General features: G+C 48.6%; 7 protein-coding genes across 7 annotated transcripts; 4 read left to right on the forward strand and 3 right to left on the reverse strand.

Annotated features, from left to right (window-relative positions):
- Nucleotides 1–308: 308 nt before the first annotated feature.
- cyc8 (putative transcriptional corepressor Cyc8) lies at nt 309–3,222 on the reverse strand (the record flags this gene model as incomplete). The annotated part of the gene is made up of 7 exons (XM_057295030.1): nt 309–979; nt 1,056–2,009; nt 2,078–2,234; nt 2,291–2,383; nt 2,437–2,616; nt 2,681–2,967; nt 3,024–3,222. 7 exons carry the CDS (start codon nt 3,220–3,222, stop codon nt 309–311), a joined length of 2,541 nt encoding a protein of 846 aa, XP_057142912.1.
- A 6,220-nt stretch (nt 3,223–9,442) lies between these two features.
- N7519_008255 (uncharacterized protein) lies at nt 9,443–10,485 on the forward strand (the record flags this gene model as incomplete). The annotated part of the gene is made up of 2 exons (XM_057295031.1): nt 9,443–9,916; nt 9,970–10,485. 2 exons carry the CDS (start codon nt 9,443–9,445, stop codon nt 10,483–10,485), a joined length of 990 nt encoding a protein of 329 aa, XP_057142913.1.
- Nucleotides 10,486–12,133: 1,648 nt separating this feature from the next.
- On the forward strand, nt 12,134–13,438 carry N7519_008256 (Gfo/Idh/MocA family protein; the record flags this gene model as incomplete). Its single annotated transcript, XM_057295032.1, has 1 exon — nt 12,134–13,438. One exon carries the CDS (start codon nt 12,134–12,136, stop codon nt 13,436–13,438), a length of 1,305 nt encoding a protein of 434 aa, XP_057142914.1.
- A 719-nt stretch (nt 13,439–14,157) lies between these two features.
- Nucleotides 14,158–16,021, forward strand: N7519_008257 (uncharacterized protein; the record flags this gene model as incomplete). Its single annotated transcript, XM_057295033.1, has 6 exons — nt 14,158–14,370; nt 14,465–14,585; nt 14,609–15,125; nt 15,199–15,460; nt 15,517–15,737; nt 15,790–16,021. 6 exons carry the CDS (start codon nt 14,158–14,160, stop codon nt 16,019–16,021), a joined length of 1,566 nt encoding a protein of 521 aa, XP_057142915.1.
- A 747-nt stretch (nt 16,022–16,768) lies between these two features.
- Nucleotides 16,769–18,463, reverse strand: N7519_008258 (3'-5' exonuclease; the record flags this gene model as incomplete). Its single annotated transcript, XM_057295034.1, has 1 exon — nt 16,769–18,463. One exon carries the CDS (start codon nt 18,461–18,463, stop codon nt 16,769–16,771), a length of 1,695 nt encoding a protein of 564 aa, XP_057142916.1.
- Nucleotides 18,464–19,649: 1,186 nt separating this feature from the next.
- N7519_008259 (cytochrome P450) lies at nt 19,650–21,571 on the reverse strand (the record flags this gene model as incomplete). The annotated part of the gene is made up of 7 exons (XM_057295035.1): nt 19,650–20,043; nt 20,105–20,376; nt 20,427–20,671; nt 20,728–20,879; nt 20,943–21,134; nt 21,188–21,317; nt 21,376–21,571. The coding sequence occupies 7 exons, from the start codon at nt 21,569–21,571 to the stop codon at nt 19,650–19,652; spliced, it is 1,581 nt and encodes a 526-aa protein (XP_057142917.1).
- Nucleotides 21,572–25,160: 3,589 nt separating this feature from the next.
- On the forward strand, nt 25,161–26,549 carry N7519_008260 (uncharacterized protein; the record flags this gene model as incomplete). The annotated part of the gene is made up of 4 exons (XM_057295036.1): nt 25,161–25,310; nt 25,359–25,717; nt 25,782–26,045; nt 26,111–26,549. 4 exons carry the CDS (start codon nt 25,161–25,163, stop codon nt 26,547–26,549), a joined length of 1,212 nt encoding a protein of 403 aa, XP_057142918.1.
- Nucleotides 26,550–27,035: the final 486 nt, after the last annotated feature.

Here is a 27,035-nt window from a genome sequence, read left to right on the forward strand (position 1 = left end):
ATTTACTCTACCAAATTCCAGAGTATCAAACAAATGATTTGCTTCAAGGATGCCTAATGCACCATAAAAATAAAATTCACAGTGAAAGGAGACTAAGAAATCATAAAAAGGAAGAGAACGAACAGACATGTCGAGTATTCAGCGCACGCGCTTGAAACTAGGTAGTCATCGTAACTCGCACATTCATACCGTACATCACACACTGAAAGATAGGAAGGACAGGGAGGAGCAAGGAAGCGAGAGATTTGGGATTTGTCAGATTTAATTTAACCAGATCACGCGTCTCTGGTCGTGGGAGGGGAAGGCTTTCATGCCGTTGGCTCAGCCTTGGATGGAGTACTGGCACGGGCATTTCCGGCACCATTAGTGGGGTTGCCAGCAGCGCTGCCGTTGGGGCTGCCCTTGGAAGCAGCAACAGCCTTCTTCTCTTCCTCAACTTCGTCGTCGTAGTCTTCATCGACATCCATCTTGCGTGCAGGGGGCTCGTGGGCAGGGGGAGCTTCGGGGCGAGGAGCTTCTTCCTTGACCGGGGTGTTGGCGGAAGGAGGTCCAGAGGGGGGAGCGTTGGATGCAGGTGCGGAGCCCTCCGCCATCGGGGGAAGACTGGGGCCAGCAGAAGGGCGGGGAGGCATGTCTTGGATCGAAGGCAGAGTAGGAGGGTGGTGAGCAGCCTCTGAGGGGTGGTAGTTCTCGTTGGCACGACGGGCGTCCTCGCGGCGGGCCTCTGAGGAGCTTCGTCGTTGCATCTCACCAGGAGAAGGCAAACGAGCAGGTGGGCTCGGGCGGCGGTTGGTCTGGTCATCCAGACGAGCGCGGCTCTCTTCATTTGCATGCTTCTTGACTGGACCAGCCTCAGCCTCCCATTCGCGGCCACGCTTCATTGCAGATGTGGGGCGATCCTCACGATCACGGGCGGCAGCCTCAGCGGCAGTAGCAGCCGAAGCAGGGGCCGGGGCACCGGAGGCGATGGAGTTACCGCCTGGAACTTGTGGGGGGGAGGGTAGGACCGGGGTGGAACTGTTGGAGAGGGTATCCGGAGCCTGGCGAAGACGGACGCTCATCGCGAATAGGGCGGATTTCAGGAGCAGGACTGAAAGGACGATTCTGGTAAGGAGGGGGAGGAGCACCACCGTTGGGCCCAGGAGGTCCAGGGGGACCAGGAGGAGCGACGGGAATACCAGTCGGCAGAGCACCACGTGGGGCACCGAAGGCATTGCCGCCACTAGGAGCGCGTTCATGGCTTGGACCAGGAGCATTTGCGATCTGGGGTAGGGTGTGATGCGGCGGGTAGGCGTTGGGATCACCCATCTTTGGCGATCGAGGCGCGCCACGGGGATCCGGGAACGCCCGACCAGGCTCCTGTCGAGGGCTCTGAGCAGGAGCACCGGGGATCCGAGCATCGCGCTGGTCAAGACCGTTGGATGGGGGAGCTTGGCTCTGCGACTGAAGCTCGTTGATACCACGGTTCCAGTCAGGGATCTGTCTCGGGGGAGCAGGAGCTTGTGGAGGGGGACCGATGGGGGCTGGGGCACCCCACTGAGGAGCCGGAGGCGCACCAACGCCAGGTGCCTGATAAGCCTGAGGATGAACATCCTGCGGCTGGGGCGCGGGGGCAGTGGGCGGCTGTTGTCCAGCCGTGCCAGCAGACAACTGACTTTGAAGAAGCTGCAGACGAGCCTTGATGTGAACATTGCTCGGATCAAGATCTGCGGCACGTCCGTAGGCGTCCAGGGCATCGGCGATCTGGTTGTTGCATGATTCGTACAGAGTGCCCAGGTCATACCAGACCTCGGAAATGTAAGGGTTCAAGCGGATCGCACGAGAGTAGGCATCGAGAGCGTCGCGATATTGGTTGATCTGGTAGTAAAGAACACCAATCGAGCACCAGAAGGTAGGATTGCGACCATCGCGATAGACCGCTTGCTGATAGGCTTCATATGCCTTGGGATATTTCGCCATGGACATGTAGCAACGACCGAGGAGATACCAGCTTTGAGCGTCATTGTTATCTATTAGGGAAAATTGATTAGTTTCGACATAAAAAAAAATGGGAATGGGCGATTGAAAGTCCACTTACCAGCATTGACAGACTTCTCCAAAAACTGGATGGCCTTCTCCTGGCTTTGGAAGGCGTTACTCTGCTGGTGGTAGAGCCATCCAAGCTGCTGAAGAACTTTGGCGTGGTTTGGATCTCTCTCAAGGACGCGCTGGTAGGCGGATTGGGCAGACTCGAACTGAGGGTTGCATGAGTATAAGGTAACAACAAAGAGCGGAGGGAAGCATGACGTACGTCTTTCTGTTGCTCGTGAACATGGCCAATCTGGAACCAGATGTCTTCTTCGGTCAGAGGGCGCGGGGGATCGCTAACAATGTATTTGAAGCACTAGAATGGATTAGCCACAGCTTTCAAGACCCACACCAAGAGATTTCACATACCTCCAAACTCTGGTTAAACTTCTGCTGCTGCTTGTATATGATTCCCAGGCGGAAGTAGATCTCATTGGCCTTCTCAAAATCGGGTGCCATGCGCATCACTTGCGAGAAAGCCTCTTCCGCATGATCCAGAGAACCATAGCGATCATACAAGATACCGATTCCATACCACAGCTTGGGTTCCTAATTGGGGGAATTGGAATTAGCAACTGATATTCGAGGGAAGATGCCAGGGAAAACGGCTTACCTTAGGGTCGCGCAAGTGGTAGAGGGCTTGTTGGTAAGAGGTGTATGCCTCTTGCAGATTATCCATCATGAGATGGCAGTGGCCCAAGCTGCCCCAAGTCTCTCCATTGCTCGGATCCAACTTCAGAATATTTTGCAAGTACTCAATCGCTTTTGGGAATTGTTCTTTTGTCCGGAGGATGCATGAAATGGCATTCATGGCTGAGATAGACCACTGATTGTGACGCAGGGCCTGCTCGTAGGCATTCATCGCACCTTCCAGGTCGCCCATCAATTCGGTCAAGCTTCCTACAAATGAGACTGTCAGCATTCGCCAATTTTAGCATATAACCTGTGATCCTTACCTATTTGAAGCCAGACTTGTTCATTGAGTGTGGCGATCTTCTGTGCGGTGGTGAGAGTAGGGACTCCCTTTTGACCTTGCACGGGAATTGCTGACATATGACCATTGGCCTGCGCCTGCGCCTGCGCATGCGCTGCGAGATGCGCTGCCGCATGGTGAGGAGCCACGCCCGCGGTGGGTGATGGTTGAGTATGAGACATGGTTCCCGAGAATCGTGAATATGGTTTGAGTTGAACCGTGTCGCGACCGAACTCTCGGATTAGGTTTGCGACACGATGATGCAATCCAAGTTTACACCCCGATTAGACACCGATCAAGTGTGCTCTTGTGATTTTGCACGTCAATCCTGAGGCGCAATTTCCGATCGACTGGACACGAAAGAGAAAGGGAAAAAAAGGGACGGGTCGCGAAAGAAGTAAAAGCCCCTCACGCGACACTATCCAGCAGTGAAGGGTGGCAGTTTTCCAAAATCGACTGGACCTTGGCGCTGTCCCTAAGATAAATGAGTGGCGCGAGATGGCAGTGACACGATCTCGGGGGGCAGCGGGTGAGGTCACAGCTATGTAGAGCTTGAGGCGCAAGGTTAGAAGAGAAAAAAATAAGATATTGAAGAAAAGGCAAAGATACAAGGCGATACAGTGGGGAAAGGGGAAGTCAGAATTGAAGATGATCTGAAAGCCTAAGGGGGGAAGAGAGAGGGAAGAGTCGAGGGGCTGGCAGGAAAGGTGAAATTCGCCAAGAGCCGCTAGTGGTTGGGTAGCTCCCGGCCGTCACGACTGATTATCTAATCCAAGCTGACGCTCAGGAACGGTTTAGCGTTGTGGAGAAAGATCTGGAGGCGGTTATGCTGGTTTTATTTTTATTTTTATTTAATTTTCTTTTCCGTTTCGTCTTTTTTTTTTTCCCTTTTTTTTTCGCTTTTCTTTTTTCATTTTTCCCATATTCCTTCTTGCGCACCATCCTGAAAACCTACCCATGATCTCATGAATTAAGCATACAAGACCTGGAATTATTTAATTCAAGCAGAAATTCTACAGAATAATTAAAATAATTATTTATAAGTTGTCTGCTCTTTTAATGAACCCATAATGCCCAATCTTCCTAACACGAACACACAAACCCCCGGCAAAAGACGCCGAGTGGGGCTTCCCCCCGTGGTTGCTTCTAAGGTGCGTTAGTGCGACTGTGCTCCGTGGTGCTATGTAGCCCACAGGGCCGTGCAGCCGCATTGGCTTTCTCAGATCCCTGTTCCCCCCTTTTGTCCACCTGTCCGTACTTAATCCTCCGTCAAATGAGAACGGAGACAACCTCCGAGAATAATTACATATGTATTCTACTTGATTTTCTTTGTTGGGTCATCTTTTTCTTTTCTTTTTAATTCGATCTGTCCATATTTGGCTACACATTATATAGATATAATTATGTCTACGTCAATACGCTGCAAGACCAGCACAGACAGACCAAACCCGGAACTGTGCAGGGTGCAGCTGCCGAGTGACCCTGTGTCACGTCTCCTTTTTTTCTTCGCATCATTTTTCTCCGGACTATATTAGTGTACAAATCCCAGTACTAACCCCTTGACTCTTAAAAGTCCATGAATTTGTTAAAGTACCATGCAGGGTACCTTGACTCGCATATTCGCCCCTTCCGTCATTATTGTACCCGCTTTAAGCGGCTTAGCGTGTGCCCACAGTTTATTTTCATTTTTAATTCTCCTCAGCCACAGTCCAAATGGTCCTGTGCTTGTGGCTGGTGCATACCTGTGGATTCCCAGCGATGATCTTGATTACAATTTTCAGTGGACCTCGGGAGACTCCCGGATATGACAACCATGACAACGCTTTTTGAATTCCGTGTCCTTACGGAGTACGAAGTATTCACATACCATCAATTTTCTCCCTTCTTCATACAAAAGTACATATACAATAACAATAACAATAGGTATATGATATACGTGGCCATGTTGGAGATCATGTGTACCTTATATTTTCTCCTAATGATGGACTCCACTTGTGCGTGGGTACGCCTCATTTTTCATCAGGGTTTGCTAGCCGAGCCGCCGTCTCTGCCGTTGTGAAACGGAGGTTTCTCAACAGCCTCGGTCGATGTCTTATATATGCCCAGATAATTCCTAGAGATTTCCTGGGTTACACAGCCGCTTGTTATTTTAACTTGCCGACCGAGTCAAAAACCTGTCACTCGCGCTAATTGACATGTTTTACCCTTTAGCCTTTTTTTCCTTTTCTTTTTCTCTTTCATTCCTCAACTCAACTCCCTGCTGTCGTGGATGAGGACGGGTTCTCGCCGAGCCTTAATTTCAGATAATATAAATAAATACAACAATAACTTCACTACAACTGCATATCTCGGAAGCATGTCAAAAGCCAAAGCACCCCAGTAGTTACGGCAATGGCCCAGAGACAGATCAGCCGCGCGCATGTCTCTGCACTGCGGTCCCATCGTCGTGTCCACTGTGGAGACGCCCATGATAGATCCTGAGACCATAAATAAATAGTAAGAACCCAACACCCCCTGCGACGGGATTTTGCAGACGCCATGCTCCGAGGCGGTGGGTATGACCGTGCGACACGATTCCAGAGTTAGAATCGAGGCAGGGGGCGTGTGGGCCAGGAAACAAGGCTAGCCTTCACATTGTGGGTAGGAATTGTTGGCGCCTCCGAGTTGACCAGTGGGAGAGAAAGTCGTCAGACAAATCTATATATTGTACTTGATGTTAAATGGAGTTCTTCTCGGACGTGGCTTATCTGCACGGCCAACGCAGACCCTCCACCATTTGCTTCGCGGTGGATATAATACGCCTCATCGCCGGCCAGATCATAGGATGAGGAAAATAAAATAAAAAGCAAGGCAACTCAAAGCCAACAGAAAAAGAAAACATAAAAGTTTCAAAAGTCATGTCTTGCCAAGATTTGATAGTGCAAAGTGCAGGAATTGAAGGGCGGACCAGTTGGGACACAGATGTTCGATGTGTGTGACCTTGAAAAAGACCAAAAGCCAAATAGATGTGTCCATTTTCTACTCTCCCCGATCACTGATAAGATAGGAATCGTGGGGAGATTGGTCTGAGGGTGCGCCATTTCCAACTGGTCTCGGTGATGCAGATGCGTGGTTCAAGGACGTGGGGAGCACAGATGCTTCTTGTGTCAGGTACTTTCTGTTGGGTAACATATCTGTGTTGCGATGTGTTGGCGATGGGACATGAGAGATATAAGTCTAGTTATATATGTCCACGATTTGTCTAGATGCTGATGCTTATCATTTGACGTTAGGTGGTTTTAGGCCGATCAGGAGGATATATCTCATGGACTCATGGTTGTATCGGTTACCCCAAGGCGGGCTCAAGCCTTCCACACGGCCCCGGGGGTCATTTTCAGGTACCGCTAAGCCAATGATACCAAGCAGTTATTGATATGGGCTGAGTCGGCTAGTTGACTTCCAAATCCACCCCATCACATCTTTAATCACTTGTGGCTGCAAGCCCCCGTCAGCCACAGATGGGGGATCCTGGACTTTTGTTGACGAGGCACGTAAGTACTAGAGGAATATCTTTCGAGCTAAACTATTTAATTAAATCGATTACTTCCAATTTTTGAAATTTTTTTTTGGCATCGCTTTTTATACCCAAAGCATAGGCTCGGCATTATATATGTTTTGCTATAAACCCGACGATCGAACTCGACATTTCTTTCAATTTCTTTTTCCCCTTGACTATACACACAGCAGTTCAACAGAGAACTACGGTATACAGCAGAAGCAAACCACCCAAGTCCTCATATATTGTTTTTCCGCAACTTCCTGTCCAAAAGCCAACCTTCTCAATGGACGAGCATATGATCGCGTGACTTGAATGTCTGGAGTGGGAATCTTTATTTGCAGCGTGTTTCAAAATTAGTATCAGGAAAATGACATGAAATGCTATATCAAAAAAGAACGTGCGTATATATGAATTCTATACTACAACCTACACAGAGTAAGGGTACCCGTGGACACTAGGGGCGCTCAAAGGCCTTAGCCACGATACATTATTGAGAGACCAAGTTCCAACTGCATGTATTGCCAAATTGATAATCAGAATCGAGCAGATAAAAAAGATAATCTACATAGTCGGACTATAGGAGTTTGGTTGACACGTAGAAGACAAGTGAAGGAATCGTACGATGATGAGGGTCCAAAAATGCACATGTGCAGCAGATAGCCACAGGTAAGCCGGTATGATAATTGTGAGAACCGAGGGTCGAGGGTTGAGCGCATAAGAACGCGAGCCCTCCTTACCTTTACACGAAATGCCGAGATTGGCGAAGATCAGCGAACTGGCATTCCGAAACTCTGTGGCAGCCCCAGCATTTGTTTGGAAGCATCTTTTTATCTCACGTCTTCAATCCATTATGGGATTCGATAGGGCCGGCGGATATTTGTTGTGGGATTCGATGAGCACGTAATGGATATTGTGTTGGAAGCATTAGTGAAGACCACCCCATGTGAATGAGGGATAAACTCTGCAAGGGAAATTGAATGTATATGTCTTGTAGGGCGTGGTTGTTGCCTTGTTGGGGAAGAGCCGGGAAGAAGAGCTCGGATGGACTTTTCGTTAGAGACGGCGACCTCAGGTTTGCATGCAGTTAAGGGGGAAGGGGCCTTCATATATGATGTTGTACCTGTCATTTCCTAGGGAATATGCGACGAGTGACAGACAAACCCGTCTAATATGACAGGTAGATAATTTTGTCGATCGGATGGTTGTGAGATTTGAGAAATATGGAAGAGTCGATCATATTTGACGGTGATTCATAGCCAGCGCATGAGCAGGCCACCCCCTCATGTTGGGCGGTTTCAGCGCCCAAATTTTGGGGGATATGATTGATCTACACTCGCCACCTGTTATTATCATGCCAATGTCATAGGGTGCTTGGCTAATGGCAGTTGTATAGTTGATCATGGGCCGAATTTGAGGAAAAGCACATGATTCTCAGTATGTTGAGCAAAGAATGGCAGCCAAGGGGAGTTAGTTGGACAGCCTGCAGCTGTTAATAAAGAAAAAAACTGCAGACTGGACAGGGAGCGCGGCAACATTACAGTTGCCGAGCACAGAACACGCAATCAGTCGCTTCAGACCGCTCAGCCAAGCGGAGAATACGGTTTTGTATACAGTGCCCAGACACCCAGACAGAAAACCTTTACAAGCCAAGAGTCGAGCTCCGTCGATGAGAAAGCAAATTCTGGATCTGAAGCGGATGTCGGAGGCGTTGATTCGCCGATATCATCGGATTCATCTCAACGGGGGAGCGGAATGAAAGGGCGAGAAAGCCAAGACTTCCAAGACACTTCCTGGTCAGGGCTGAGAGTACCTAGGTATCTTGCAAGAGTATCAAGATAGGGACGGAGTATCTATTTTGGCCGATGCTATGCACCTTGGCAAAGCCAGAACAATTATTGGGGAAAGTTAGGTAAAAGATATTGAAGGATCTGAAAATTATTTCTCCGAAGTTGGATGCCAACACCCGCCAACCTCTGGGCGCCTGGGCGTTGATCCTCCTTGGGGGTGCTGTGTTTGACCCCTGATTTGAGTGTTAGACATGTATATATAGTAGCCCTGTGAGGCTATGTGAGGCTATATAAGGCCCACTTCTATATAAATACTAAATCACATAGAATTCAAAATGAATACTTTATTTACGTGACTTTGGAAGATTCCAAGGTTATGTATATGAGGCAATTGGAGCAATACATGTCATCACGTGTGTATAGCTGTTACCGCCAAGACTCCAGGCTTCGTCTCAGCGCGGATCAACTCGCCGCAGTCGACCAATCAGAGTTCGGCAAATGTCGACTTCTCGTCCCCGATGGCTGCTTGGCGCCTTGGCGAGTGGTAAAATCTCGTAATTCATCTGCATCTTTGACCTTCAGACCACTCAGCATCTTTGTCTCATGGTAGGACAACTGCACATCTTGTCCGACACAACCCTACCCTGTTATCGAGTACGCCCTATATAGTCATGATCGGGATAAAGATAAAAGGATCAGCAGGATACCCACAACAGATTCTTGTACCCCATACAAGGCTGGACTCAATGCCAAGGGCTCGGCATCTGGGCGTCTTGGCGAGAGGGATTGCAAACAGCAGGAAATGCTCCTCCGCTGTCTGGCACGGCCTTTTCTGGGCTTTCCTGGCTTTTCCGCTCTTTCAAGCTGCGGCTGTCCGTGGTCTCTTATAAGTCTCTCTTCCGCCCTCCCTGCCCGCCCCCTTCCCCCTTCGACTTGTCAACAGAGAGCCCCCCTATGCCAGAAATATCACGATTACGGAGACCATGCGGTGAATTCTACATGCAATAGTCGCCCTCTGTGCGTCTACCTTGTACGACTTTTGCTTCGTCTTCACCCTCGTGCTTTTATTTCCTCGCCATGCGGTCACCGGAGATGTCATATACTCCCGCCTACTACCAGAATCAAGGACCTTTTGGAACGACACATCCTCGCAGCTCGATCGTCACCCCTCCACCGGCTACCTGTCGATCCCAAGAAGAATCCTCCGTATTGGGTCACCCCGTAGGCGCATCTCGACCCTCCTCTCCTATACCAAGCCGCGACGTCAGTCCCCGTACCTCTGGCTCACGGACACACCGCGTATACCATAATCAGACACTGGGAGCACCTTCCTGGCCCGGCTCAGACCCCCGAGAGGCCGATTACGTTCCGGCCGGCGACTCAGCATCAAGTGGCGCACACAAGGAAGAGCGGACCCAGAGCAGTTGGGCAGACCGGCCGTCATTAATGTCGGGGGAACATTCCAACCCGAGCATAGTCCGTGTGCGAAAACGAGCCATTCCGGATGACGAAATAGTCACCAATGAGGGCCAAGATGCTCTCTTGATGCTGGTAAGTGCGCAATATAGTGGTTCAATGCCTCAAACACTAATAAAATCTGGCAGTTTCGTCTCACAATCGTCCCATTTTACTCGCTCGGCGCTTCTCTATATACCATCTTCGCCCTCCTCTTCGCCGTTTTGGTCTCACCTTTCCGTCTCTGCTCATTTTCTCCATACCTCCGCGCAACGACGTTCGCATCACAACTTTGCGACCTCCTTTCTCCTGTCCTCCACATCCATGAACGACTCGTTTGCTTGCAGCCACCATCGGTGGAAGACCGATCATCATCGACTCAATCGACCCAATGGATCCGCTCAGAGCCAGATTCGGACCAACCGTCAGTGCTATCCGAGCCGAGCGAGGGCTACGCTGTGACTTCTTCACTTTTCGTCCTGGTACTATCCCCGTTACTCAGCATCGTGATCCTCCTCTTCGCATGGACAGCCGCCTTTTTCTGGGTCTTCTCTATGGTCCTGGGTAACCCGGACGGCACCGAGCGGAAGGACGACGGCCGCACCGCCGTTCTTGGAGTCTGCAAATGGTGGCGGTCGTGGCTCTGCAAAGCCCGGAAATCATAATAACTTCCAACAAGAGCCTGCCCAAATGAGGCAGGCCACATCAGTGATATATCTCACCGCCAGCCCCACGAAAGCTGCATAACCCCCCCTTACCTTGAAATATTATACCACACCACATGATACCTCCCCTCTCGGTGCATGGGTGTATACCGGGAATACGTGGAACGACCTCACTTTACTTTACCCTTCACATGCTGATATTACCTTCCTGGTTGCTATGACTATACACATTTTGCATCGTCGATGCACGCGGCGTCTGGGATTGGCTTTTAATTTTACACGGCGTCCGGAGGGCGCACAGTGATCTCGAAATTATTTCGACGTGTATCGTCTCTTGTTATTGTGTCTTGTAGGTTATCGGGATCTGATTGAGGATCCCCCCCCCTGCTTGACCCAAGACTTTCAATTTTTGTCTTGTTCTGTTGGTGAACTGGTGGGATTCTCGACCTGCCTTGGAACTGTACTTGTATGTATGAAACTTGTCTGTGAGAAGAGGTTGTATGTATGCACTGCTCTCGAGTGCGAAATTGATACCCGGATTTATTGCTTTTGATTCTTGGTATTTACTTGGAATAAATATTGTACCTAGGTAGAATTTGTTGATCACTCAATCCTTGCAGGATAGTTGACCAGAAGCATATGTAGCAAAGGGAAAGTTGGGAATCATCGCTTCAGATGGCTGTCTCATGCCTTCCAACGTACATACATGGATGTAGGCAATTCTACATACCAGGCCTGGAGATCTCCTCTACCGGATGAGGCTCTCCTATCTCAATTCCGCTTTCATGGGAGCGCTCAGCCAGGCTGAGTAAATTGTAGTGAGCTGTCCAGCCCTGCTCATGAACACATAGGTACATATGTAGGTCGTGATTCTCCCAATGTCGGATTGGCTGCTTTCTAATCGCTCACTGATTACTCCGTACCCAGAGACTGTCCAGGTGGTTAGAGGCAGATAACAGTGATACTCGCCACTAGGTTTCGCCTATTCTGAATCGTGAATCCCCACCCTATAGACACGCTGTCCCTTTCTCGTGAGCCTTCGACTTTGCCATGGAACTTCATCTATTCCATGTCCATCGTGCAAATAATGCCGAAGGCCTCTTCCCACACAGTCAAAAGCCCTCCCCATGTTCTTTTGCAGGATATGATCTGGTGTTGCAAATCTTTGGCTAGCATCTCGCAATTCCTAAGCTCGAGGCTGCTGTCGTATCAGTCTATTATTGTCACCCAACTAGGTACCTTATATATGTAGGCTGGTAGGATGCCATAGCCACTAATGGAAGCTAGCCAGACAGCCACACAGCCACACAGCCACACAGGCCCTAAGGTCATATTTCCCAGTGATATCCTTTCGGGGTAACCATTGCCGAGTCTGCAGATCTGAAGGGAGTCATCTGACCATTTGGAAATATTTTTGCACCAATTGTACACTTTGCCGAATCGCAAAACAATGAGAATGAGTTGGATTCTTGTATTTGTTACTGCTTCCCCGCATTTGACCCCAGTGGAGATCTGCCAAGTATATATGTCAACATCAAGAAGCCACTGTAACGTGTAGGCTTAATTTCCCCCCTAGCTCATCAGCTGCGTTGACTGCCGTGTGCTCCAGATATCTTAACTACCTCAATCCCAAAGAGTGCCCGGGATCATGGGTGATATTGTCCTCTCGCAGAAAAAGCGCTATGCGCTGATCGGCACTGGTGGGAGATCGGCTTTGTTCTACACCAGCATTGCGAAGGATTACAAAAAGACCAGCAGTCTCGTTGCAATCTGCGATACCAATCAGACTCGACTCAACTATGCGAAAGCCAAAATCGAAGCCTTAGGCCACGAACCGGTCCCAACATATCTCGCTGCCGATTTCGATCTCATGATTAAGGAAACCAAACCAGACGAGGTTATTGTCACCACCATCGACCGTACCCACCACACCTACATTGTCCGTGCCTTAGAGCTTGGCTGTAATGTCATCACCGAAAAGCCAATGACCATCGATGTTCCGCAATGCAACGAGATCCTTTCGGCTGTTGATCGTACCAACAAGAGGGTTAGGGTCACCTTCAATTACCGTTACGCGCCCCACAACACGAAGATATTTGAAGTCATCCGATCCGGCGCGATCGGTACCGTTACAAGCATTCACTTCGAGTGGATGCTCAACACATCCCACGGCGCAGACTACTTCCGACGTTGGCATCGTGATGCTCGGAACAGCGGCGGTCTTCTAGTCCATAAATCCACCCACCATTTTGATTTGATCAACTTCTGGCTGCAGTCTCGACCAAAGACAGTATACGCACAGGGAGATATCAAGTTCTACGGGAAGAAGAACGCCGAGGAGCGGGGTGTGACCCAGTTCTACTCGAGGGCTCATGGCAGCGAGGCTGCTAAGAATGATCCGTTTGCACTGCATCTGGACGAAAACCCTCAGTTAAAGTCTCTCTACCTGGACGCCGAGCACGAAGATGGATACTTCCGTGACCAAAGTGTCTTTGGCGATGGAATCAGCATTGAAGACACGATGAACGTGCTCGTTCGATACGAGAACAGCGCAGTCTTGACCTACTCTCTCACTGCATATGCCCCCTGGGAGGGCTTCCGTGTTAGCTTCAACGGAACAGGCGGTAGACTCGAGGCGGAGATTGTGGAGAGCAGCTATGTCAATTCTGGTGGAGAGCAATCCCTAGAAGGCGCCGCTGAAAGTATAACTCTCCTTTTGCGACCTCTGTTCCAAGAGCCGCGCAAGGTTGAGATTGAGCAAGGCGCAGGTGGACATGGGGGAGGTGATAATGTGCTGCTTCGTGATCTTTTCGGAGAAGCTGAGCCCGATGAGTACATGAGAGCTGCTAGTCACATTGATGGTGCGGCTTCTATTTTGACCGGTGTCGCTGCCAATCGCTCGATCCGTACTGGACAGGTGGTGAACGTCAGAGATATTCTCGACCTCCCTTGAACAATGTCGGCTGTATAGATCGATTGGGTTTGCTGTATTCTGGCCTCATAGAACCTTTTTGGCAATAACACATTTGGACTGGATTTTGTTGATGAACTAGCAATTGGCAATACAACCAAGCTTGTGGACAAAATGGCTGATGCACTTATTATTTTGACTATCAGGCTGGATACCCGTGCTCGAAAGACTTTATTCTCATCTGCATTGGTTCGTCGGCTCTCTCAGTCTACATGCGGCAAGAGAATCACAGACGGCTAAACCGGGTTAAAGGGAAGCCAATCTACTAGTTTGATATAGCCTCAGATGAGAATGCGGGGAAGCACGAAGGATGTTGATGTACCCCGGTTTTCGGGTAAATAAGCAGCGACGGGGGCTTCTGAGCAATGCTTCCCCGCAATATCACCAAAAAGCTTCCAAAGGAGTAGTACTTGGCCATCGTATTATTCCGTATTTGTCCTAGTTTATGTTTTAGCTGACTTTGATAGGTGCAAAAACTGATTTAGACTATACCGTAGTGGTACCAGGACGGAATACAGAGCGATCTTACCACTCATGATGCCTTTTCCGACATTTGCTCTCTATGCTAGGGTCAAAGCGATGACGAACTATTGGTCTAGAGATAAAAGGAAGATAAGAGGCTTTTATTCCTTTAACTATTGGACACTTAAGCAATTTGGACCTGGACTACCCTTCTTCAACCACTTGTTGTATCCCCCGCCATGGCCCAAGCCGACGATGAAATCTCAACGGTCCAGGAGCAGGAGCAACGCCATGAACGAGCTACACGTTCAAAGGCAGTTGAGTTTTTGACTAGTCATGCGACTGAGGAGACTGCATTCACCTACGAAGAGGAGAAGCCGTTCTCCGCCGTATCGACAAGCGAATCCTCGTCCTTGTTCTTTGGGCGTATTTCTTCCAGCAGCTTGACAAAAGTTCCTTGAGGTAAGCATGGCCTTTTATGCTACATCGTTTCCAGGTGGTCCAACATTTTCCTAATGCTCACGATACTAATCCGTCATTAATTAGCTATGTCTCCATTTTCGGCCTGCAAGAAGATGCCAATCTAGTCGGCCTACAATATTCCTGGCTTGGGTCTATTCTCTACCTCGCACAATTGGTAATGCAACCTCTTGTGGCGCTAGTTTTGGTGAAACTCCCTACCCGGAAAAGTCCTCGCCAGTGCCATTTTTCTCTGGGGATCAGCACTTGCCATTATGGCCGCTTGCACTGATTTCCCCTCGCTGCTCGGATTGCGCTTCGTCCTTGGCTCATTCGAGTCCTGCATTGCACCATGTTGTGTTGCTATCACACAGATGTGGTGGCGTCGAAGTGAACAGACTTTGCGTGTCAGTTACTGGAACGCAATGAATGGTCTGACCGCCATCATTGGTAGTCTTCTTACCTACGGCCTTGGACATATTCACAGCAATACTTTATATCGGTACCAGACAATCTTCATGTTCTGTGGTCTTTTGACAGTGGTTTACTCCTTTCTCGTTTTCTGGTTAATGCCTGATTCGCCGATGGAAGCCAAGTGCTTGAGTGATCGGGAGAAATTCATTGCCACAGAGAGATTGCGTGCCAACCAGATGGGTATTTCCAACCAGGAATGGCGATGGGATCATGCCCGAGAGGTTGTCTTAGACCTCAAGACTTGGTGCTGGTTTTTCTCGATTATAACTATCTCGTAAGTATTGAACCTTTGGCAAATTGCCATGCGAAGAAAAGAGGGAATTGGAACTAACCAGCACTTGTAATAGTATTGCAAGCGGAGGTATCTCGACCTTCGGTTCCCTGATTGTGAAGTCATTCGGATTTGACAGCTTCCAAACAATCTTATTCAATATTCCCTTCGGGGTCATTCAGATTCTGGCTATCTTAATCACAGGATGGCTGGCTACATGGACGCAACGTAAAGGTCTCGTTATAGCCGGAGCCAGTGTACTGCCGAGCGCCGGAGCCATCATGATGCTTACTGTCCCGCGACACCATAAGGGTGTCTTACTCTTCGGTTACTACTTGGTATGTTCCCAGTAACATAGTGATGTATAAGATCTGCAACTAATGTTTGGTCCCAGGTCTCTACAATGGCATCCATTACACCACTAATATATGCCTGGCAAGCACAGAATACCGCAGGTGACACTAAAAAGAAGTGTACCTCTGGCGTCGTATTCACCGGCATGGCCGCTGGTAATATCATAGGCCCGCTTCTTTACTCTACCGAGGAGGCACCATTATACCGAACGGGTCTTATAGCCAACCTTGCTATGTTTGTCACTGTTGGGACCATCGCCGGGTACGCTCTAACTCAACTGTGGTTTTACTCTTCAACTAACTTCATTCGATAGCCTCACTCCTTTCTATCTCATGCACCTGAACAAGAAGCACGAGAAGCGACGCGTGGAACTCGGGAAAGTGGGCCCCGTGGCTGATATGTCTATGCTGAACAAGGACAAACGGAAAGAGACCAAGGCAATGGAGCTGGAGGATATTCGGGATCAAAAGGTCTCGGTGGAACAAGACAACGGTTTGCAGGACATGACCGATCTGAAGAACGAAGACTTCGTCTATGTTTATTAGCCCCTAAGGATATGCAGAGCACAAACAGAGAGCTTCACTCCCCTAGAAGCAAACTGAATCGCAAAATGCCACTACTGGGGACGCTTTTCACTGGACGGACCCGAGTCATGACCTGCATTAAGTACTATCTGCGGAGAAAGCGTGTGAGCAGCGCAAAGATCGTATTGTAAACTTTACTGGGCTAAGTGATGGACCGGTTGTTAGGGCCTGGTCACGTGATATAAATGTCTGCCTGATTTGCCAGACTATTGATGCCTGCATGTTTTCCCTCCTTCCTCTCTCTCTTCCTTCCCGAGTCTTCTGTTAGTCTTCAATACAGCCTTTCCACTCTGCTTGTTCTTAGACACCACGGTCTGATGAGCGATGGAAAGCGTCTCAGTCTTTTTGCTAGCATGCAGCCTGGTTTTGTCACTTTCAATACCTGGAGAGTCATTCGACGATATAGCAGACCTCCCTTAGTATTGCTGGGGAGACATAAGCTGTGTCGATGAAGACAGTGGTCACTGTGTGTATAAGAGTGGCTCCAGGTTGTGAGGTAGTGCCTTGTTAATGCCCATGAACTTTTCGAACTTGAGTGGCGTTGATTTTGCGAACAGGACTCACTCCTGTATTGCGGGGGCATATCCCTTGTCGAATAATAAGACAAGTAGAGCAACAGCGAATAATTCAACGATTGCACAGCTGAACAATTGTAATTGAATTGTCATATAACACCATAATTAACAGATAATTATAGACATGGGAGTATCAAAAGAATGAAGCCGCGGCCGCTTCAATAGTTATCGGTTCGTATTCAACATCACCATCATGGTCGACAAAAGAATATTCAGGGTCGTCATCAGACAGGCCAATGTCATGAACATCCAAACCAGTAACGCCACGAGATAACATCTGGATCTTTATCTCCATATCATGTTTTCTCTTTTGCTCCTTCACCTCCTCTTCTGTCGTCCTCTTCAACTCCCTCTCGTACGCGCGCTGCTCCTCTTGATCCCGGGCATTGTCCGCCCATACCTTCAGGTGTTCGGGATATCTCAAACACCAGATCACAATATCCCGTGTAGCATGTGCATCTTCCAGCGCACTGTGGCCCTGTTTCCCGACTTGGATATCATAATTGACCAATTCGTTGGTAAGAGTCTTCAGACTCCATGTGCGGTTGAGTGGTTCACGAGCATGAACAGTATAAAACACCGCTTCGCTGGTAATGATGGAGGAGTCGACAATGTTCCAGTGGATGATACCCAATACGTCAAGATCATTGTTGAGAGAATGACCAACGAGGACAGTCTCGCTATCCATGAACTCCCATAATTTCGAGCGCGCTCTTTCCCAGCCAAACAACGCCGTCCCTTTCCTGACAGCCTTGTTCATAGCACCAGGGGTCACGCCGCTGAATCGAGAATCCCAATTCACGACCTTCGACTTCGGTTGCACGTAATTGTCGATGAGAATCTCGCCAGTCAAAAAGTCAATCGCGCTCAAGAAAGCAAGCTCCCGACGCCCTCCTTCGACCTGCACCATCTCACAGTCAAGTACAATTGCTCTCCTTTTTGGCAAGCCGTCGGATGGCCGAGGAACTTGGCGGAAATGTCCTGTCTTCGGAGGGGGCTTCTTGGACGGTCGTCTGCCGACATCTGCCAAGCCAGCCCTGAAGGTGAAGCCTCGTGAAACCAGACGCGTGTCCGAGTGACATCGTGCCGACAAGTAGCGAAAGATCAAGTTTTGCTCGAGCGGCTCGAGGACAGCATGGTAATTGGCGTTTTGGATGGCCGGTTCTTCAGAGGTCTTGTTCCATACGTCCTCCACAGCCTCTGCCCTCAATGGAGCATGTACTGGTGTCTGATTTGATGTGCGCTTCTGAGCTGGTTTCGCAGGCTTGGCGGGCAAGATATCAGAGCGATCCAGGGAGTTCTCAAGCTTTGTTCTCTTTTGAGTGGGTTTCACAGGTTTGGCAGACAAAGACTCAGACAATTCCTGGGGCATCTCAGGCCCTTTTTTCTTTGTAATAGAGTTAGGGTTGACAGACAGGGGCTCGGAACGACCCTGTGACTTTTCATGCTTCGTGGTCTTTGGTGGCTTTGCAGGCTTGACAAAAGACTCAGACAGATCCGGCAACTTCCCAGATTTCACAGGCTTAGAGGCTGATTTAGAAGGCTTGACAAATGACTCGGAAGGATCGAACTTTTCTTGCTTCGTGCTCTTTGGCGTTGGTTTTGCCGACTTGAGAGACTTGAGATCGGAACCATCCGAGGGCTTTTCATGCTTCTGGGAGTGCTTGAGCAACGCCGTTACATTCCCAAAAGATCTGTCGCATGAACCGCAAGCAAGTTTGTGACCTTTGGACTCAAAATGAGCCTTGACGGCACCAATGCTTTTGAAGCCACCTCTCTGACATCCAGGACAGACAAATAACTTGTCAACGACTGTGGGTGAAGTCATGATAGTCGAAAGAGAAATTGACGAGCCGTATTCAAACTTTGTCAACTTGAATGTTCGGAGAGCTAAGGAAGGAGCAACCTTGAAATATGTGTACGTCTTGCCTAATCGAGCCCAAACGTGGGGGGGGCAGGGATTGGTAGGCGTCGCACTTCGGTGACCGGCTGCGGGAGCCTATGGGTCAATGAGCCAGAAATGTGTAGTCGAAGAGACAGTCTTTAGTGACAAGATTTACTTGCTCAACTCAACCTGGTCCAGACAAAACCGTAGAGTGAATCGATAATTGGTCTCAAGAGGGATGGAAATTGGCCAAGCCGAGATTCTGCCCAACTCTACCGGGTTGGAATTGGGCCTCAATATGCCTGAAATATCAGGCCAACAAAGACATTCGGACCAATCACAGCGCACGAGCAGAGTTTCTCAGTAACAAGCACGAACATAAAGAGATGAAGCAATTCACAAGGAAAACCAATGCTTGGTTTTGTTAAATACACACAGTGTATATTCCTTTAACTTCTGAGCAATCACGGAGAAAAGATCGCATAAGTCAAAGTCCGGCATGAGGGAATCCACAACCTGGATGTCAGTTTCTTGATGGCCTTCCCGGAGTAGAATCGGCGGACTTCCGGCTCCCGAACATTGACCGGAGGATCACCGACTACGCACCTCCGTACATTCGAGCTGCTTGTCACTGGATAAAAAGGAAAGATCTATCATATGCAATTCTAAAATGCACCGAACATTCCGCTCGATGAAACTATATGGATGGCTTCATGGCAGTGATAGTGCTCTCCGTCATTGATATTCTCATCGCTTCTTGCTTCCTTCCCAGGTAGATGCTCCACGTATGACATCTCAACAATTTATTGAATATGGTTCGACATATAAAGGACGAAATCTCAGGTACCAACAAGGCATTGATCTAATAAGGTACCGATCCATGGATGTGGGTTTGAACTTTTTTTCCTTTTTTCATTTTTTCCTTTCTTTCGCTTCAAAGGGGCAAAGAGAGGTCTGCCAAATCGCCGGAGCAAGCAATGCCTCAGTGTAACAAGGTGGACGCTGGTGCTGATGGCTGAGATGGCCGATATATAATTTCTGAATTTAAGCAATTGTCATTGAGAGCTTCTCGCACCCACGTAACCAGATAGGGTAATCAGCCGTCATTCGAGTATATAAGGATCATCATCTACACACTCGGGAGGGATTCAGCGTCGCTCTTCTCCCAAGGATAATGCTGTTCGAGTTCTCGGATGAGTTGTTCGTGTGCCGCACTTCGCGGCCGGACCGACACCTTGAATGGAGCCGGATGGCTAATGACCCCGGGGAGAAACTTTAGTGGGATATCCTGGGTAACGCCGTTTTGTACCGGTTTCGAGATACTGAAGACAGCCAGGGCCTGTGCAACAGTGAGGAAGACGTTCGCATCTGCTAGAGTACGCCCAGGGCAGGCTCGACGGCCAAACCCGAATACAAGCATGTGAGGATCGCGCTCTGGGAGTTTGCCATCGGGGGAAGTCAAAAAGCGCTCGGGGTTGAAGGTCATTGGGTCACGATAGACGGTTGGATCGTGCGTAAATGCCCTAGGATATTGAAAACTGTATCAGGAACTGCTGTCTCCTGGAACGGATAAGAGCAACTCACCAGATGTTTGCAAGAACAGATGACCCCTTGGGGATGAAGTACCCCTCGCATGTATCATCCTGGGTGGACGTGTGCGCTACACTCATCGGTACAACTGGGTGCCAGCGGAGAACCTCCTTAACTAGTGCATCCATATAGGGAAGGTTTTCTCGATCTCGGAATTGGGGTAGTCGGTTACTCCCAAGCACTGTATCGAGTTCCTGCTGAGCCTTGTGTTGCGCCTCCGGGAAAAGGGCCATAGCGAGGAAGAAACTCGCAATCGACGAGACAGTCTACCTTTTGTTAGCTAATATAATGCGGGCAAGTCTGGCTTTTCCCTCACTGTATCTGCACCCCCGGCGTATAAAGACCCGGCTGACCACTTGATGATATCCTCTTCTTCGGTTCCAGGGTCGACAGGATTGTCTCGAAGGAGATTGGACAAGAAAGATGGCACAAAGCGACCGTTGCTTATCTCCTGCTTGGTGAACGCATACGGAACGTCACTGAAGGCTTGTGCTCTCGACTTGTAGGTCTGCGAGATCTTCACGAATCGCGCCCCAGGGAACCAGGCCGGGAGATATTTCACTAGCCAGAGAGTTAGATAACATTCATTCAAGATCCACGGGTGCCTCGTTACTTACGTATCGGAATAAACTCCACCGCCCATGTTGCTGGAAGCAATGCATATGAAAAGTCCTCCATCGCCTTGTCGGCCAGATCCACCAGAGGATCCTGAGCATGTGGTTCAATGGTATACCCGTAACCAATTTTCAAGACGATCGCTCCAGCATCTCTGATTCAAATTAGCCCTTTGAAAATGAGCATACCATGCTTCCGAATAGAGGCATTGACTCACTTCCGTATGTGCTGATTAAGCTTGTCTGGCTCATCCAACACCCTCAACAGGAAACGACCGACCTCCGTTGTCTGAACATCGTTGAAACGGGAAACGGAATTCTTTGAACCGATCTCTTGATACAAGTGTTTTCGTGTCTTTCGTACGTGATCTGGGTTTCTGAGCGCCCCAAGAACATATTGCCAACCCGACCTGGTGATATCAGTCACACACTGTAGTGTCATCTTCATAATGCCTCCACTTACATGTCAACAAACATATTTTCTGGACGCCCTGAGTGTATAGCGGAACGTTTTTCTAGTAGCTGCACCGCCAACTTAGCGTCGTTAAGGACGATAACATGTCTCCCCAGCACAGTGAGTGAGCTAATGGGTCCTAATTTGGGTATGGTCAACATCCCAAGTTGGTATGTCCCACAGGAACTGATTCCTACCATATAGCTCTTTATGTTTCAGCCAGTGCATCCAATCTTGTTGATCTGGGGTGGGAAGGTCCTTCAGATTTCCAATTATGGGTTTCTGTTTAGGACCGGGAGGAAGAGGCAGCGGATATCTTTTGCGGCCGCGGACGGTAGTAACAATCCAAAGGCCAAAGACAATAAGAAGGCCCAACCACAGCGTTAACAACATGACGATAATCGATGTTAAAGATAAATATCCGAAAGACGATGGTAAGTGAGGGGTGTACGTGCTTTGCTGGACCAGCCTGGTTTTTTAATGCCTTAAAGAGGGGTTATCTTCACACAAGTACCTACAATATAAATAGTAAATATTGATTGGTCTTGGGAGATTTACGGGTAATGTTGCAGGATATATGCATCTGATGCAGCACCTATCACTCTACGATAGGCCGGTAATCTGCACGTAGGAGGGGGGGCGGGATGTACGTGCATATTCATGTGGCCGTTTCGTCCCAACGCTACTCTGTATATACATAAGCTCTCTGATTGGATCTTGAGACTTATTTTTTGATGGTTTTGCAAAATCCTTGCGGATTGTAGCCTCGGTGTCATTCATCATTCTACCATTGAATCGTGATGATCGGAGTGCTAAAACTCAGTACATCCAATATAGAAATGGTTATAGTAGCTTATATATAAAATATTATACCACAATGCTAATTTACGGTAAATCGGCGAACGAAAATGCTTAGCCTAGACATCGAACCAACCTGGACACCTGGGCAGTTCATTCGCTCCGATAGATGTTACATGTGAAACATGGGTTCGCTCATGTGGAACATGTAGAAAATAGATGAATAGAGATAAAACTGAAATGCTCGAAATAAGGGAATCGTCGACTATGGTTCTCTATATATTTGCTCTTCACTTCTTCACTTTGTCCGTAGTCGATTGTATGCATGGATGTGGTGGATGGTGATGATACTTATGAGTGTTGCACCCCTGTTATGTCCTTGAATATGATAGAAGGCACACGGCTATATCACCTCAAAATCCACCTCCGCCGTCAGGCAGGAGACTCCCTGCTTGCCTCTCCCAGCCAAGTCCGCTCACCTGGGCATGCCATCACCTCCGACTTCCTTCTAACCTGCCACTAGGCGAATACCTCATCCTATTTGAATAAAGATGGTGATAGATTCATTGGAGTTCATTGTAGTGTGAAACTGTTGCTAGGGTGATTGTCGGTGGCGGGCCGAGGTTGAGAGGGAACTTGAGCAGTGCAATAGTAAGTGATGGAGATTGATGGCTGACGTTCTCCGTGGGCGATGGCTGTGCCACATTTTGCGTTTTTAGTACAACTGATACGGAGTTGGTAAGGTTAACCTTGTGTGTGACAATTTTGATCCACATATGTCATGGAAGATGGAAACGCCAGTATCGATTTTGTTGCATGAATACAACCATTATACCAACTTGGTTGCGCCATCATTGAGCAAATAAACAGACGATCCTGCCCATGGAGTCTCCATGCTTGTGTCTATGATAAGAGCCTGGATACCAATAGCGCTGATCGCTACTCTTGGCTTGCGATCGACGTACTTTGGCCTGTAATCTGTTCAGAAGGCTACGAGGATCCTACGCTGCTGATAATGATGATCCAATTGCAATGGTGGCGTTTGCAAGGCGTCGAAGTCGCATTAAGCGATTTCAGGATATGTGGAAGGATAATGTAAATTGCATAGGATTTGAGACAAGAACACCATACATTTAGAAAGGAGTTAAAGTGGGTTATCAGGGTGGTGTTAAACACTACACAATCATGGGGTCATCAACTGCACATGACTATGGACTCAGATAGGGTTTGGTATGGATACTAATTGTGGAGGTTTGGAAGCTTGCGGTGCTGGGCGGGCGGAGATGAGGATTGGGTCTGGTCCGGGCTAGGGCTAAGTACATAGAAGGCATGTGGGCTTGGTTTTTCTTTATGGAGCTAGAGAGCTGGAGGCTTGGAGCGAAGGTCGTTGGGGCGGATGGTAGTCGAACTGCTGCCAAAGAGGGATGTCTACATAGCCAAAGAGGGATTATAACGAGACATGAGACTTATCCTGCTTCGCAGAACGTGTACCTAGACCCAAGCGCTCGGCATCTGTATTTTCAGCCATATGCCGATCTCGTAGGAAGAACTCCGTGGAGATCGTTGAATTCATGTTGCGCCCAGTCGTGCCAAGCCAAGCCAAGCGAAGCCACAAGCCTTTTCCGCACCACATGGCGAACGAAGTGACCTTTTCTCCGCGCTTCCGCCCTACTGCTGATAATCTGCGAGCTTGGGTCTTCTGATAAGTGACACAGCGCACCCCAGAAATATTCCATTGTGGCGGAGCAATGCCATTTCGCCTCGCAACTGTGGTCCGAATAATAGCCTATAGCGAGAATGGCGATCCTGTTAGGCTAAGACGTCTCGTACTGCGAAAGTGCATAGCGGCCGAAGGCGGGGTGGCGGAGATTAACATAGCTGAATTACTAGTTATGGTAGATTCCATAATAAGAAAAATTCCTCCCCGGGCGCCAAGGTCAAGTCCGATCCCTAAAAGGGGATTATCCACTTTGCCAACAGAGATTTAAGTGCCAAGTGGGCTTACCTTTTCCCGAAGCATCAGGTGGGAAGATCTTAGTTCCAATTAATTTGCCCCACTCAATTGGCACGAATATCAGGAGATATTTGGGTATTTCGGGCAATGAAAGCGATGAGAATTGGCTCAGTATTTACATACGATATACTCATGCCGAAAGAGAGATGGCTATCTTTTCCTCCCAATTTACTGGGGTCTTTCCATGAGCTTTGGCATGGAATATGTGTTCACCGGGAAGGCCAAGGCCTTGCCCAGTCAATCGTCAACAAAACACCAGTCTCCCCACATCTTCGCTTGAACGGTCGTAGGCTTCCGGCCCATCGTCCTGGCACAGACCCTTCGATGAGGGCCCAGGTGAACAGCCCTAGAGCCTATCAGCGTAGGTGAAGTCGGTCCTAATTTTCTTCTAGGAGTCCAGCTATTTATTGAACATAAAACTGTGGCAAGTGATCTTACCTATTGTAATTTCCCCAGCAGACCTTGAAAGTGAAATAATATACGGGAAAGTAATTGAGGCTCTTTCTATCTTTTTTTGATCGTTGAGACCCTGCAATTCTCATCGATGGGACATGTTCAGGAATGCAGAACGAGTAATCAGCACCGTAGGGAAACAGTGTTGTATTATACTAAATAAATACGTGTATTTGGTCTAGAAAATCGATGAGCGGCTAAATAGTGGTCTAGGTGGTCGGAAATTAAGTGGTTACATAGACGCAAGCGCTACTCAAATCAAAGGGACATGACTCGCCAACATAGTTTCCGATTTATGGGGCAAAGGAAATAGGGGTAGTGTTGATTCACGGATATTACGGGGACCTCTGCACGTCATTCTAGATCGATACAAGAAGGTGGTTCTGTCTGGTCCAGTTATATCAGTTATATCTTGGGACAATCCCTATGTGCCGAAAACATGCACCAAAATAGGTTTTTGCTAGCGCCCAGCAAAGTTTTTCCAAGACTTCCAAGGCTTCTTTCTACAAGAGCCGGAACCCGATGCCCTGGTACCGGCAAATTCCAGCCTTGGCATATAGGGTTAGACCGGAGTCTATATCCACTTGGTATTAAATTACTACAGTATTGCTGGGGTCCTTTCTGTTATATACCTGCTACCCCATCCGAAATTTCGAAATTCGAGCCTCAAAGGTTTCATAAGCCACCACTTGACTCTAATATTGCGACCTTGACGCCATGGTTGTCTATGCCGATGCGGCCCCGTCCCTAGCGGGCAGCACTATCATGTTGACGATAGTGGCCTTCATTACCTACGGCTTGCGGGTTTACTGCAGATTGACCCGCAAGTCATGGGGAATAGAAGATTGGATTATGACAATAGCACTTGTTCGTACCACACAAGAAATTTCTTATGGCTTGACTAACACGCGATAGATACCATTTGCTGTGCTTGTCGCAGGATGCCTTGGAGGAGCCTTCAATGGGATTGGTGCCCATAATTCAACACTTGCAAAGCCTGGCAATGAAAAGTACTCGGTGGAAGGAAAGAAGGTGAGCGCAACTTTTGTCACGTTGTTCGACATAGCACTGACGATCAACAAGTTCTTTCTTATCTTCGAAGTCGGCTACTGCGCTGCCATCATCCCAATCAAACTCAGCATCAGTTGGATGCTGATTCGAGTGGCACAGGGGCGCAAGGTGTACCTCTATGCACAATATGTGGTCATCGCTATGTTCGTGCTTATGAACATCATTGCTTTGATATTTATTCTGATCAATTGTATTCCCGTGGAGTAAGTTTTCCCCCAAGGACTATCTTCTATCTCCGCAAAAAGCCAGATGCTGACCCCGCTGCAGAGCCGCCTGGGACGAAGAAGCACTTAAGAATGGAGGCCATTGCCAGCCCAGTTACGTGCTTGCCGATGTGTACTACGCATGCACAGCTGTCAACATCCTTACCGACTGGGTGACGGCTTTCCTGTACGGACTGAAGACCCATCTATTTTGTATCAAAGACAAAATCGCTGACCGCACTGATAGGCCGATTCCATTGCTTTGGAACGTACAGATCAACCGCAACACCAAAATCTCGATTATTGGCCTGATGGGCCTCGGTGTCTTGTGCGTGGTTTTGCATTCTCCTCTCGTATTTACGTTCCCATATAGCTGACTTTCGGTTCTTGCAGGGCATCACTATCAGCATGCGTGCGACTCAAGTACACTGTCGCTCTGACAAACCAAGTTGACTATCTCTTCGGGGTCGCGGACGTGGTCATCTGGGGATTCGCAGAAAATAGCATCGGCATGATCGTTGGTAATGTGGCAACCCTCCGCCCGCTATTCCGCATCCTCCGCGATCGCAAGACCTCAGACTACAAGAATTACAACCGGTCGCCCGGATACGGCACTTCCAACCGCAGTGGCAGGGCAAATGTCTCGCGGAACTACGAGCTCCCCGAAATCGTGAAGGGCACCAACCATACGACCACTACCTCGGTGATTGACCACAACCGACGGGGAAGTGTGAGCGATGGAGACAGCCAGAAGGAGATCCTTGACAATGGTCAACGGCCCGGTGAAGCTGATATTATGGTCAGCCGGCAGGTTATTGTGGCGTATAACTAGAGTTACTGGGACTAGAGGTTGATTCTATGCTCGATATACATAATTATTGGAGAGGAAGCTACAGAACAGAGAGTAATATAATGTATTGATAATGTCTGACTGCTGATTCGGGGAAAAGAGAGGACAAGAAAAGAGGAGAAGCTAACTGCACTATAGTGCTAGTGCACCGGAGACTAGGCCAAAATAGAAATACCGCTGGACCGCTGGACAATCGGACGTTCTGATCGTCGCGATGATCTTCCTAAGTTTGGACTAGCAGTTAATTTTCCAGGTCCTCTTAGGTAATTAGTCAGGTGTACCTCGGTACCTCTAGCCCTGGAGCGCTGGAGGGCTAGGTATGTACTCTGTAGGTACGGAGTAACGGCCTGATTGATTACACCTTTTCATCCATGGATGACTAAGTCTATTATTTACCCGACCTAGGTACCTTGGAAACTCGGAACTACTTTAAGACTCTATAAAAGACCCCATTTTTCTGTACTATGT

The sequence above is a fragment of the Penicillium mononematosum genome, assembly GCF_028829835.1.
Source record: "Penicillium mononematosum strain IBT 11891 chromosome Unknown utg000005l:1.0-9366267.0:1.0-9372171.0, whole genome shotgun sequence".
NCBI lineage: Eukaryota > Fungi > Ascomycota > Eurotiomycetes > Eurotiales > Aspergillaceae > Penicillium > Penicillium mononematosum.